Source organism: Rhinichthys klamathensis, unplaced genomic scaffold (genome assembly GCF_029890125.1).
Source record: "Rhinichthys klamathensis goyatoka isolate OS25496 unplaced genomic scaffold, OSU_Roscu_1.1 h1tg000414l_1, whole genome shotgun sequence".
In the NCBI taxonomy this organism is placed as follows: domain Eukaryota; kingdom Metazoa; phylum Chordata; class Actinopteri; order Cypriniformes; family Leuciscidae; genus Rhinichthys; species Rhinichthys klamathensis.
Window position 1 is genome coordinate 375255 of NW_026606914.1, and position 15133 is coordinate 390387.

Sequence of the window (15133 nt, forward strand, 5' to 3'; positions counted from 1 at the left end):
ATGTTCAAAAATGTGCTTATTAATTTGCTATATTAAATGTCTGCATTTCTCTAGTGTTGGCTAGAATAAGTAACGTTATATGTTTAATCGATCAGTACTTATAAATAATGCTTAATTGAAACAAGTACTAGCTAGTAATATTTTAATTATGGCATCTTTTACTCAAGTATTTGATTTATACTTCGTCCACCACTGAAACGAACTCTTATAGTCAATCATGTCCAGTTGTCCCAGTTATTTAACTGCTAATCAGGTGATATTGCAATTTTCGCTGAGCAGTACACTTATTTTTGATATTTTATTGTTATGGAACTTTTTTTTTTTTTTTTTTTTTTTTTTTTTTTACATGATGAATTTTTATAGGAGCATAGTTTTTCTAAACATATTTGTCAAATAAGGAACAAGTCAGACTTTGTCTGACCAGCACAAATTCAACATGTTATTAAATCAAAGCAAAGCAAAATTACTGCTTCACAACATCATCCTTTGGTATATAAAAAAAAAAAACTTGTGATAAAGACATTATCTCATCTGTAACTTGCAAATTAGATTGAACATATTTTGACTTAATACCTCCACAATCAGCTGCACCTGCCTTTAAGAGAGTGAATATTGATACTTTTTTCTCTCTCTCTCTCTACATTTAAATATCTTTTTTTATTCACACTTTGTGATATTTTGACCCTTGTCCATGTTATAAAATGTTTTTAACTAATGATTAAATAATTGTTCAAATGATAGAAGCAGCATTGAACATGAAAATAAAAAGATATTCTGCTTTTATCTGAAATGAGAGAGAAAATATCTGCAACTGTTATGAAGTTGGATTTTTTTGTTCACGAACAGCCTGAAGGTTTTGCAGTTCAGAAGATCAACATGCATCGGAGAATACCTGTGAAAGGCCATCATAATCAGATCTTCAACCCAAATGAGATGAATACTAATCCAAAAAGCACAATTCGGCAAAATACTGGTAGTGACCAAATTCGCCGTCATAAGTTGTCATCCTCTCAGCTCATTCACTTTCTGAGGAGTCAAAACCCAAAACAAGCGTCTGAACTGGCTTCATCGGCTGATGAAGTCGAATATATGACAAACATAACTGAGGCGTCATCAAGGCTGATGCAGCAACAAAACCTTAATGCAATGGCATCTATGGATCAGAGAGTCGTGGCAGTGACCAGTGTGGAGAATAAAGTCATTTCTGAGGGGAAAGTTTCTGAACCCATATTTGCTGAGAAAAACATCAGCGTTGATTGTGTGGCCTATCACTGGATGATTACCACAAATAGTGAATTGTGGGACACTGGGAATATTTTTTCAGACCCAAATCACTCTACGGCAGAGCCATTCCCAAATGAAATGGTCGATTTCCGTTTCCAAGATGACTGGAAAGTTGCTAACCTCTCCAGCCAAAGGTCCTGTCCCTCAGAAGAAGAGTCGTGCCCTAAAGGCTCCAACACACTGACTGATGAACCTGAAGATGATGACGGTGTGCATGTCCAAATCCCAGAGTTTCAGAGTCGCAAATTTGAGGAGATCCCAGTTGTTATCACTCGCGTTGTTCACCCAAACAAGTTCTTCATCCAACACGAGGACACAAACCTTTGTGAACTGTCTGAAATCATGCTGTAAGTAGTTTAATATGGCATATCTATATTTTTTTTTACTACTGTCTGTACAGTTCAGGTACTAGTGTGTCTGTTTCTGTTTTCTTTGATTACGCAGTAGGAATAGCAGTAGATCTTTTGCAGAGATGAATAGTGTCCCAGATATTGGGGCTTATGTCATGGCATGGTTCCCCAAGCAGGAGGTCTGGTGCCGTGGCCAGGTCATCAAAATATTTCAGTTGAGTAGAGGTAAGACAAAGCTGTTTTAAATGTGCAATTTTCCCTAAAATGTATATTTTCATTATCCTGTTCATTATTAATTTCATCTGTGAAATGCATTGGTTTTTTCCCCCCTGCTGCCCGTACCCCGCACCATACCTTTTTCCCCCCACTCATACAAGGTATGAATCTGAATCTTCATTTTTAACTTCTAATTTTAGCATTAATTCTGTACAAAAAAAAAAATGTGTCATTGATTAAATGGACTACGTTTACATATGCACTGATAATGTGATTATTTACAATAATCAGATTAACTAACTTGCGGTTATGTTTACCGCCATTCTTCACAAACCTCAACGCACAGCACAAATGAACTCGTGTATGTGTGTTACTGGCCGGAGTTTTAGGGGCCGTTTACACAACACCGCTTTCAGCTAAAAATAGCAAACTTTTTAAATCGTTTTTGTCTGTTCATTTACGCGACAACAATGCTTTGGATGCCTGAAAACGTAAACTTTTGAAAACGGTTTCAAAGTGCAAGTTTTGAAAACAATACCGTTATTGTCTCTGTGCAAACTACAAAAATGTGAATCTGTGAAAACGATGACGTCATACACGTGCAGATTACGTGCATGGCATGTGCGTTTGCCGCAAGTTCTCTGTAAAGACTGCACACATAAACCTTTTTTTTACAAAAGCCGTGTTTCGACCGCAGGGACCAGGGTCTAAATGAAGTTACGGGTAAATATTTCCCCCTCCGAAAGTCCCTGCTCGCGAGGTAGTACTTTTTCAAAGTTCAGGAACTTCCGGGGGTGGGACTTGTGCTCTGAAAATGCTGATTGGTTGAGTTCACGCTGCATTTTGATTGGTTGACTCCACGCAGCATTTTATTTCAACCGCCATTTTTAAAAATGTTTTCCGGTCCGTGCAGTAAGAGTTGTCTGTCTGCAACTCTGGAGTTTAATAAAAAATACGGCCACTGGACCGACAACGAGCAGTCGCGCGCAGTTCTTACGCCACCAGACAAATTTGCATAATCTTCCCGGTACCTTAGACCGGTACCGGCAGGGTGTCCGCGGGGTTTTAAAAAGTATTAAAAAGTGATAAATCAAAATTGTCAAATTTAAGGCCATTAAAAGTGTTAAATGTGGTCTCAGAGGTATTCTTTTTTCCAAGTTAGGTATTATTTTTTCAGACTATCAGGTGTCCAGGGCTTAATAATCCGGCACCGTGCCGGATCTCCGGCGTTCGGCTGTGAGGACAAAAAGAAAAAGGGGAACTTGCATGCGGTTTAATATTTTCGAGTCAATTGATTTCACCTACCAATCATATGAGAGGAATGCAGCTCTAACTAACGTTACAAGCCTATCAGAAGCAGAGCAGGGCGGGTCCTGGCAACACAGTGTTATTGAGATCCATATGTCACGTTAGCGTCGTCGGTGAAAGCATGGAGCGCAAGTTCATGAAGCCTGGGGATGATGTCCTACCCATGGGCGTAATTTCCTATGCGGACAAGGGGGACACTTTCAAATTCGTTTGTTGTGATTTTTAACCGCACACCGTCATTGCCACGGAGGAGCAGGACCGAGCCTGTGTAAAATAGCTCACTGAAAGTTCTAATGAGCAGGTATAGCGGTTGCGACCATAGACTGTAAAAAAAAATAGATTGCGACACAGTCAGTGATGAAACGCCAGAAACAACAACAGGTGACGAATGTCATCATGGATGAAAAGAAAGAAAGGAGATGTGAGTTGGTTGATTCAGGAAATTAGCTCAGGTCAGGATCATTTCAGACTGTTAGCTAAATATTTAATGTAGAACATTTCTGTGTAGTTACTAAAAAAACATTCGGTGTAACGTTAGGCCTACGTTACCATGAAAACGAGTCCACTTCAAACCGCAATATTTTCTGTCAGCAATGTATGACAAGTGCTGACAGCAACGTTAACTCATGCGATTCATTTTTGTCCAGCTTTGCAATTAACGCAGCAATGCATCCGTTCTTTCTGTCATCCTTTAGCTAGGATTATGATCACGCTCTTATTCACGCAACTGCTTTAATGCGCGACAGTGACAATATACGCGCTGTCAGTGAATGTCCTCCTGACACACGACGCACAGAAAGACGCGCGCCAGTATCGAGTTCTCTTTCGCGCTTGAACGAACAATAACACACACACATTTATGCCAAAATGTCCGTTTTGTCGAGTATCCTCACAAGAACCGTGTTAAATGAGTTAAATAAAATCTTAAATGGAAGTAAATGGTAGTGAGAGAATGTGATGCGTGAGATCCTGTCAGCAGCGGCAGATCTTAAAGTGACAGCAGCCATTAATTCTGTCTGTCTCAGTAAAGTTAACCTAAAGAACAGAGAAAGTTACTTACTCACTGCTCTTGACTAAAGAACGCTTGTAGCTTTGATAAGGATTAATCTATATTTAATTTATAATTTATGCAGTGCGGACTGTTTTATAACCATATTCAATTTCTGTATGGCACAGGTAAATATGACATGTATTATGGGTTTAAGAGAGGATTGTTTTAAGTTCACTTAAATTATACGTTTTTATATTTTTTGAAGCCTAATAAATGTTTAAAATTTGGGGGGAAATCATTTTCATCGAGACATCAGTAGCTATAATATTAGTAATACTGACATCAGTCTCTAAATCTATTATTTTTTGTATAATTACATATATATGTATTATTTATATATGTCAAAATCTGTGTAAATAATAGAAAGGTCGCTGATTAATACTTGCAATTCAGTGTCGTGATGGTTTAAAAAAAAATCTGAAGGTAGTAAAAAAGGTATTAAAAAGTAGTAAATTTAACTTAAGGATTGCTGTATATACCCTGGCGGTGTAAACGCTACCGGTCTGGGGCAAAAAAAGTTCCTGGGACAAATTGTTCCGGCTCATTTGGGTGGAAACACGGCTATTGTGACATCGCCAACTACTGGCCTGGCATGAATAATACAGCGTTTTTATTCGTTTTCACGGATCCTTGTGAATGGGGATCGGTTTTACAACATTGTCATCTGTTCAAAGAAAACGGATCCGTTTTTTTTTTTTTTTTTGTACATCATTGCCGTGTAAATGTTCCCTTAAGGCCTGGGTATACTTCATTTTCCACGTTACACTCCGTCTCACACGGAGTTGAGCATGCAACCCTTTCCTTAGGCCGTGAGTGCAGAAAGATAAGCGCACACGCGGAACGATCTAGTGAATTTTGTTTTCAAGCGCTCAAGCTCAAGAAAGGCTCTATATAAAATAAACGTATTATTATTATCAAGTCGCTTGCACATGCGCTTTTGTACGCGCAATTCAATACGTCAAAATTACTTCATACCGACGGTGCGCAGACGTGTATGCTGAAGTATACTTTGGGCTTTAATGTACTAAACACATTTCTATGGACGTCTTGGGTTTATTTTGGTGATGCACCTAAAACGTCTTTTTCGCTGTTTTTCGGCCCTAGTGAGTAAAACCTATTCAAATGTATTTCAAATGCATTTATTTCCTACTAAGTATTCTACAACCCATTAACATATTTACTGACACATCACTTGAGACTTACTGATATAAATATTATAATTAAACTTTATTTCGAGTACTTCTTTATTGCACAAATTCTTAATATTAAGCCTAAAATGTGTTTTAATATCACTATTAGTAAGGATAGTATGATCACTGTATAAAATATCAGTCTTTAAATGCAAGATATTAAAAGTGTATCTAAATTATACTTGCAATAGTTCCACTTCCACTAGCACAGTCAAATATACTTCAGTGTATCTTTAGTTGGACCTCAGCACTATTTCTGGATAGCTAAAGTGCATTAAGTACAAAATTAGTTGTTCCAATATACATGTATTTATACTTGGTATACTAAAATGTATTTGAAATGCATTTGTTTTATATGTATTTTTTCACTAGGGTATACTGCATGATAATCATGTCGCGCAACGTTGTCGACATGAACTTAGTTTCTTCAGCAGCCCAAAAATGTGATGCCGCCTTTACCGCTGTTTACACATCATTAGCGCATCATCCACGGTCATCACAAGCACATGCGCACTTCAGGCAGGGTGGAATAGATGCCAATAAAGTGTTCACTTGGTTAAAATATGCCACATTTTACAATGTTTATGGTTACTACGCTTATGAGTTTAACTGGACCAATTTGAATGAGGTATTGTTTACGTTTGGTAAAGTAAAAAGTTTAATCCCAATATTGGCTAAATCTCATAATCGTATTATGAGTGTGCTGGTAAACGTGGTCAATGATGATGATTTCTGCACAGACATTAAGGTGGAGGTCAGGAGGATTGACTATGGAGACGACGTTTGCGTGTCTCTTCGGGATATAAAGGAAATGAGTGGAGAAATGGCATCCAGACCCGTGCAAGCGCTGCAGGTCTCACTGGCAAATGTGAGTGACGCTATTTTGGGTCTGACGATACACGAGCTCACGAGATAATGCACGATATTGGGTTCACTACTTTTAAGAAATCTTCAATGATTATATGACTAGAAGGAAAAATGTCTTTAATTCGACTGAAAGTCACAAAATGCAAAACAATACAGGTGTTTAAACAATAAACAGCCTTTAAAATGACTTGCAATACATCTATACTAACAATGTGGCAATAATTGATTCAAAAAGTATCAAAAGCAAGTAATAATTTTGTTTTTTTGAACAACTGTTTAAATACATAATGTAATATCTATCTATCTTACCATTTCAGTCGTATCCGACTGATTCTATGGCTGTCTCTTGCCATACACATACACTCACCTAAAGGATTATTAGGAACACCATACTAATACTGTGTTTGACCCCCTTTCGCCTTCAGAACTGCCTTAATTCTACGTGGCATTTATTCAACAAGGTGCTGAAAGCATTCTTTAGAAATGTTGGCCCATATTGATAGGATAGCATCTTGCAGTTGATGGAGATTTGTGGGATGCACATCCAGGGCACGAAGCTCCCGTTCCACCACATCCCAAAGATGCTCTATTGGGTTGAGATCTGGTGACTGTGGGGGCCATTTTAGTACAGTGAACTCATTGTCATGTTCAAGAAACCAATTTGAAATGATTCGAGCTTTGTGACATGGTGCATTATCCTGCTGGAAGTAGCCATCAGAGGATGGGTACATGGTGGCCATAAAGGGATGGACATGGTCAGAAACAATGCTCAGGTAGGCCGTGGCATTTAAACGATGCCCAATTGGCACTAAGGGCCTAAAGTGTGCCAAGAAAACATCCCCCACACCATTACACCACCACCACCAGCCTGCACAGTGGTAACAAGGCATGATGGATCCATGTTCTCATTCTGTTTACGCCAAATTCTGACTCTACCATCTGAATGTCTCAACAGAAATCGAGACTCCTCAGACCAGGCAACATTTTTCCAGTCTTCAACTGTCCAATTTTGGTGAGCTCTTGCAAATTGTAGCCTCTTTTTCCTATTTGTAGTGGAGATGAGTGGTACCCGGTGGGGTCTTCTGCTGTTGTAGCCCATCCGCCTCAAGGTTGTGCGTATTGTGGCTTCACAAATGCTTTGCTGCATACCTCGGTTGTAACGAGTGGTTATTTCAGTCAAAGTTGCTCTTCTATCAGCTTGAATCAGTCGGCTCATTCTCCTCTGACCTCTTGCATTAACAAGGCATTTTCGCCCACAGGACTGCCGCATACTGGATGTTTTTTCCTTTTCACACCATTCTTTGTAAACCCTAGAAATGGTTGTGCGTGAAAATCCCAGTAACTGAGCAAAATTGTGAAATACTCAGACCGGCCCGTCTGGCACCAACAACCATGCCACGCTCAAAATGGCTTAAATCACCTTTCTTTCCCATTCTGACATTCAGTTTGGAGTTCAGGAGATTGTCTTGACCAGGACCACACCCCTTAATGCATTGAAGCAACTGCCATGTGATTGGTTGATTAGATAAGTGCATTAATGAGAAATTGAACAGGTGTTCCTAATAATCCTTTAGGTGAGTGTACATAGGCAATGGTTTTTCCAGGGTAGATTGCCAGTTCTTATAACGATATAAAGCAAGCACAAGGTTTTGCCACAAGCTCAACTCCGTCATGCTGATATCATCAGACGGCTTGTCACGGTTTAATATGGCGAGATCTTGTCATACCCCTAACCTAACATTAATATTGTTGTTTCAGGACTTTTTTTTTTTAATACATTAAGCTGTTCTAACTTGTATGGTATAGGTGAGGCCAATATTTGGAGAAACCTGGTCTTTTGAAGCGATCAGCTGGTTCAAAAGCAAAGTTCAGAACAAGACCCTTTATGCCAGGATTTACCCGGAAGGAGAAGTTGAGCTCTTCATGGAGAAGGGAAAGATTGGTGCCATGAGGTAAGGACAACCCTATTCTCGTTCCAATCATGTTGACAAGCGTTACAGTGAACCCTTGCTAATCCCATCTAAAAAATGTTACTGATTATTCCTACCTGAGCAAACTGCTGTTATCAGACAAGTTTGTTTTATTCTTGTCTGATGTAAATCTAAAGTCTGTGTGTGTTTGGTTGTATTGTTTAAAATCGCAAATCCGTTGCAGATAAATTTGTGTTTTTCCTCACATGTCCAAGTCTTTAAATAAATCTTTCTAAATGATGCTGTGTATTATGTACCAACCCTCATTTTGAAATGGACAAATGCTACTGGGTCGATTATTATTTATAACATCAATTAATTCACTTATTGTCAGCTCATAGCAGAGGTATAAGCATGTTGTAATAAGCATGTTGTAATGAAGGTACAATGATGGAACGGCTATGATCAGTTTTTACACAAATTGTGGTCTGTTTTAAATGAGACTTTTCCTTTTAGATTTGCCTTAAGTGCATTTGCCTGGCTTCTAATCCCCAGTCTCAGCAGTTTTGAATTGATAGTAATTCCTAATGTTTGTCCTTTTGTGTTCGACTCCTTTAGGAGAGGTGATTCCCTTTCTGAGAGACTTGCACAGAATAGATTTGCCATTCACAGATGTAACCAGCACAAGGGGTTAAAGAGAAGTGAGTGGCGCCTTTAAGTGCCGGGATACAACATGATGGACGCGAGTTCTTTATTGTAACATTTCTGATGTTGTTTCCCAGGTGATGTCCAAGAACGAGCCCGAAAACGGTCCTCCGAGTGGGAGAAGTATCTGATCTCCTGTTACCGTTAAAACAGGAAGTGATGTTGTCTGTTCCGTCATCCCCAAAGTTTGTGCTTTTAACGTTGATGCGTTCTTCTCAACCTTATACATACTTTACATTATGCGCCTTTTACAATGCAAATTTAGTTGCATGTGTTTTTACTTTCACTTAGTTTGTGTACAATGGACATTAGTTACAAGATAGGTTGTATGACAGAAGATATTTGGTGATGTTCATTGCTGTAGAATTTGTTCTTTTTGGTTTAGATGTTTCATAATTAAAAAAAAAAGGAGTTCTAAGATAGAAGAATCTCTGATTATTTGAAAGAAGTTCACTGTGGTCTTTTTCTTTCTGAAATATATTACTGAAACATTCTTTGTTTAATTGAATACGCAGATATACATTGTCGCCGCATCATGAGACACTTACAAAAGTATTCTGTCTGGATGTTAGCCTGATTTTTATAGCATGTTGTCATGCCTCGAATAACTTTTAATTTGAAGAAGACAAATCAGTAATTACAACATGCAGTGGTTTCATGATCAGACGAGAATAATAACAAAAAACGTCCTTATCTTTGGGGAATTTTGGACTGTCCTGTGCGGAGCGTGGATGCTAATATGAATGTGCTCACAGATGATGACAGTTTAAGGGAAATATTCGCAGTTACAGATTGACGCCAGACCTTTCCTTCCCTCATATCTAGCAGATCCTCTGCATTTGTAGTTGAGAAATGATGCTTAAGATTGTATTGCTTGAAAATGGTGGTTAAATTGCCAGCACCAGTTCTGGTTAGAGATTTGAAACATCACGAAAAGTGATTCGTCAGCCTGATTTAAGGATAAAACTCATGAAGAGCCATAAAAAGACTAACGCAATGGCCAAAGTTTGAAACACCTGCTTTAAAATTGTATTCGCCTTCTCAATCTAGCATATTTAAGAGGTTTCCTGTTGAACTGTTTTTGCACTGATGTCTTTGGTTTAAAAAAAAAAAGAAATCTGTTCTAAAAGTTACGTTTGGAAAAGCACTCAATAAAAATCTGTTTTCTTTTCACTCCTGAAATGTTGTTCTGCTTGTCAAGCTGATCCGATGAATGAACTTTGACACTCTTTCCAAACATGATGGCAGTTGTACACTGAAAGTCGCTCTCAAAACTTCTCACGTCACAACAACCAGACAGAACCATCACTATCTCGTGGCAATGTGTAACCATTTTACATTTTTGCAAATTGGTGACTAATTCATATTAATTTGTACATTTTTGTCTGCTCATGCCCAAGTGGTGTTATTGTTCGGGGTGGACCTTTATGCTTGGCTTTCTCTCAAAATTGTATGTTTTCATACAATTCACATTTCTTCTGAAATTGCCAACTTGTACAATCATTGTAAAATACTTTAATAGTTTCAGAACGGGATGACAGAACTCAAACGCCAGGGTTAAAGCTATTCAACAAAATGCAAAAATGCGCAAATATTTATTTTACTGGTGTCCCATCTTCAGATCTTGTGTCATTTTTTTCTCTCGTTAAAATTCTGTCTGAAATCTGTCATTTACATAATATGAATGATTTCGCCACAGATTGAACCTAGAAATATACACAAAAGCCTGACAGTGTTATTTCTCAAGTCGACCTTCTTTGATAAATTGTGCTGTGTTTGATAAAGTGAGAGCGGGTCAGAAACGCCCCTCATTTCCTCTCCCTGCCAGGCACAATGAATAATGTTGCTGCTCATTGTGTCCACACAGATTCTTTCTTCTGCCCTGGGTGGGTGGAAATCAAGGCATTTGATCTGAATTCTGAAGAGTCTTGTTAGCCTCCATAAAGAGCAGCATTGTGTATAAATGGGTTATATAAGTGCATATGACAGCCATGGTGCAGGGTTGTGGCTAGTAGCGCGTAAATGCATTGCGTCTGCAAAGGGCATGCTGACCATTAGCGAGGCCAAAAGACGATTCCTGGAAATGTCTCTTTATTATCTCAGCTGAAGGTAAACCGCTCTATAAATCAATTTTATACCATTATCAAATATACTCAGTTCTCAGTTCAGTTATTTTTGGACCACATCATAAAATTGAAATCCTTTTTGCAAGTGGGAATTTAGATTCTTTATGTAGTTTAAATGGATGAATTGCTTTGGATATCCTGCATTTGGAGGTTATTGTGTGGGTCCGACTGTAAGCTCTTGCTATTGCCCAGGTTGTCTTGTGTCAGGTGACGACATGCGGTAGACCATCGCCTAAGCTCTTAACCAGCTCCAAAGTGACCAGAACATTTTTGTCAACCAAGTATCCAAATGCCAAGAATACAGTGTGTTGTTCTTCATGTTTGGACCTGGTGTACAGCATAAGCTGCTTTCTCACGGGCTGAACCTGGTAAATTATTGCTCCGATTCAGAATTATGTGCAAGGAAAGCTTTTTGATTGAGCATTATGTTGCATCGGTTTTTAGGATTACATTCATCTTTAATGTTGTGTAATTGGCAGTTTATAAGTGATTAGTCATGTTGTGTATGACATATCTGAATATGTACTACCAGTCAAAAGTTGGAATAATCCTTTTATTTTGACTATTTTTTAAATTTTAGGTACAAAAGGAGTTCTTTTGTTCCAGCAATGTCATAGTAGAACCATTTTGGTTCCCCAAAGAACCTTTCAGGGATCAGATCTTACAGGGTTTTTTCTTAGTGTGAAGAACATTTGGTAACACTGACACTAACTAATTCAACCTTATTGTAAAATGTATTAACTAACGTGAACTAACCACGAGCAATACATTTGTTAATCTTTGTTAACTTTAGTTAATAAAAATCCAGCTGTTCATTGTTTGTTCATGTTAGTTCGCAGTGCATTAACTAAAGGTAACAAGATTTTAATAATGTTTTAGTAAATGTGGAAAAGGAGTGGCACTAACAAAGATTAATAAATGCTGTATATGTGCAGTTCATTATTAGTTCATGCTAACTAATGAACCTTATTGTAAAGTGTTACCGAACCTTTTTTGACTATAAAGAACCTTTTGTCCAATGGAAAGGTTCTCCGTGGAACCATAGATGCCAATAAATAACCTTTATTTTTAAGAGTGTAAAGGCATTGAAACACCACAAATGGAGAAATGGAAATTACGTACTGTTCAAAAACAAATCAAAACGATCTTATATTTGAGCTTCCAACTTCCTGGCTAGTGTAGTGTAAGTAAGACTCGATGCAGAGTTGGGGAGTGTTTTGAACTCGATGAAACTGTCGAGAACCATGTAAAAGTCATTGTGCTTTGGATTCTCTTCTCTTTAGTCTTCAATCCAACCATGAATTGGGCTTCGTTTTATGCCGTGATCAGTGGTGTGAACAGGCATTCGACGGGCATCGGACGCATCTGGCTGTCGGTCATCTTCATCTTCCGGATCATGGTGTTGGTCGTGGCGGCTGAGAGCGTGTGGGGAGACGAGAAGTCTGGGTTTACATGCAACACTCAGCAGCCCGGCTGCAACAGCGTGTGCTACGACCAGTTCTTCCCCATCTCTCACATCCGCCTCTGGGCTCTGCAACTCATCCTGGTCTCCACGCCGGCCCTGCTGGTCGCCATGCACGTCGCACACCGCCGGCACATTGAGAAAAAGATCCTCAAGATGTCCGGCCGGGGAAGTGAAAAGGACTTCGAGAACATAAAGAGACAGAAGTTCGAGATCGCCGGTGCTCTGTGGTGGACTTACATGATAAGCATCATTTTCCGCATCATTTTCGAGGTGGTTTTCTTGTACATTTTTTACTACATCTATCCAGATGTCAAGATGTTTCGTCTTGTGAAGTGTGACTCCTACCCCTGCCCCAATACAGTGGACTGTTTTGTGTCCCGTCCCACAGAGAAGACCATTTTTACTGTCTTCATGCTGGCGGTGTCTGGAGTTTGTGTCTTGCTGAACATCGCAGAGGTTGTGTATTTAATAGGTCGGGGGTGTATCAAATATTTTCAAGGAGCTGTAAGTCAACCTAAAGGACCGTGGCTCACTCAAAAACTGCCAACCTACAAGCAGAATGAAATAAATCAGCTGATATCAGAGCACTCGTTCAAGCCTAAATTCAATGTTGGGCGTAAACCTCCCACAGACAAGAGCGAACGCTGCTCTGCTTTCTAGACTTGTTTCATCCAACTATCAGTTATTAAAGGGTTAGTTCACCCAAAAATGAAAATTATGTCATTAATGACTCACCCTCATGTCGTCCCAAGCCCGTAAGACCTCCGTTCATCTTCGGAACACAGTTTAAGATATTTTAGATTTATTCCGAGAGCTTTCTGTCCCTCCATTGAAAATGTATGTACGGTATACTGTCCTTGTCCAGAAAGGAAATAAAGACATCATCAAAGTAGTCCATGTGACATCAGTGGGTTAGTTAGAATGTTTTGAAGCATCGAAAATACATTTTGGTCCAAAAATAACAAAAACTACGATTTTATTCAGCATTCTTACGTCTTACGTCACTGAACGCGGCTTGACAACAGAACCGGAAGACAATACAATGCTGAATAAAGTCGTAGTTTTTGTTATTTTTGGACCAAAATGTATTTTCGATGCTTCAAAACATTCTAACTAACCCACTGATGTCACATGGACTACTTTGATGATGTCTTTATTTCCTTTCTGGACAAGGACAGTATACCGTACATACATTTTCAATGGAGGGACAGAAAGCTCTCGGAATAAATCTAAAATATCTTAAACTGTGTTCCGAAGATGAACGGAGGTCTTACGGGCTTGGGACGACATGAGGGTGAGTCATTAATGACATAATTTAAATTTTTGGGTGAACTAACCCTTTAATGGAATGTGGGTGTCTAAAATCATATTAATATATCGTCATTGGTTTGCTCTTTTAGTGCAAGGCTTCTCAACTGGTCCACTTTCCTGCAGAGTTTAGCTCCGACTCGAATCAAACTCACCTGAAGAAGCTAATCAATGTCTTCAGGATTACTAGAAGCTACTGGCTGGTGAGTTTGAGGCCCTGTCCACATTATTTTCAAAACCGCAGCTTTTTCTATGCGGTTTGGCCTTTCGTCCACACGCAAACGCAGTTTCATGTCATTGAAACCGGACTTTTTTCACCTACCAGGGTGAAGATTTTTTACAAACTCCGGTTGCAGTGTTGTCGTGTAGACGGTGAAACCGGAGATTTTAACCTTTTTTCCAGGCTTCTGATTGGCCAACATGGCTTTACGGTTATGGTTATATCGGCACCTGTTATAGAGCGCTTCATAGCGTGTTTTCATGTGGACACGATTTTTTTGTTTTAAAACAAAGGAGGAAAACCTCCGTTTATAAAAAAAACCCGTGTACGTGTGGACTAGGCCTGATCAGGGTTGAAGCTGAACTCTGCAGGAAAGCGCCAAGTTGAGAACGCCTAGTTTAGTGGCCCCTCTACATGTGAGGAGTGATCATGGGGAGATATATGCTGGAGAACTGTGAAAAAAGTGTGTACGTCTGCTCAGACCCTGACGTGGCGATACACACTTTTCCACATCAAAGGAGAGGCTGATCACTGCAGAGTCATGGTGGAGCGTGAAGTCCAGCTCCCCCTTTCTGGGTGTAATTTGGGCGTAATGGGTGAAGGCCCAACCACACCCTAACCCTACCATTACTATATCCCTCCACCCATTAGATCCACAGAGGTGGAGCTGGACGTCATCTGGCTCTTCAGTGAGCACCACTTGCGTCAAAGACCGTTTTTATAAATCTGTGCATACGCACGTTTCATAAATGAAGCCCCAGATTGTACGCAAACACTGGAGAGTGTATCAGTTTGTCTTTTGCTTCCGTACTAAAGTTTGGTGACCTGCATATTCATGTACAAAGATATTTGACCAAAAGAGGGTCTATCACAAATTGACTCTTTGGCTGAATCCGAAATCGCCCCCTATAGCCAATTATAGTGGTGTCCGAAACAATAGTGGACGTTATTGAGTGCACTCAATCAATCCCACAATGCACCGCAATAACGAGTGTAGGCTACAACTGATGTACGCTCAACGACTGTCCCAATTCGCTCACTCGTTTTCATTCACTCCTTCAAGTGAACTGTATTAGTGGACTAACGTAGGGAATAGTGAATGAGGGTTTAGGGGGCGATTTCGGATTCAGCTT

At 39.4% G+C, this 15133-nt stretch overlaps 2 protein-coding genes across 2 annotated transcripts; both read left to right on the forward strand.

Annotated features, from left to right (window-relative positions):
* The first annotated feature begins 853 nt into the window (after positions 1–853).
* Positions 854–9193, forward strand: LOC130070702 (uncharacterized). The gene is made up of 6 exons (XM_056235191.1): positions 854–1631; positions 1729–1859; positions 6140–6267; positions 8073–8218; positions 8795–8877; positions 8959–9193. The coding sequence occupies exons 1-6, from the start codon at positions 877–879 to the stop codon at positions 9027–9029; spliced, it is 1314 nt and encodes a 437-aa protein (XP_056091166.1). The 5' UTR covers positions 854–876; the 3' UTR covers positions 9030–9193.
* A 1569-nt stretch (positions 9194–10762) lies between these two features.
* Positions 10763–13446, forward strand: gjb1b (gap junction protein beta 1b). The gene is made up of 2 exons (XM_056235193.1): positions 10763–10990; positions 12291–13446. The coding sequence occupies exon 2, from the start codon at positions 12305–12307 to the stop codon at positions 13130–13132; it is 828 nt and encodes a 275-aa protein (XP_056091168.1). The 5' UTR covers positions 10763–10990; positions 12291–12304; the 3' UTR covers positions 13133–13446.
* Positions 13447–15133: the final 1687 nt, after the last annotated feature.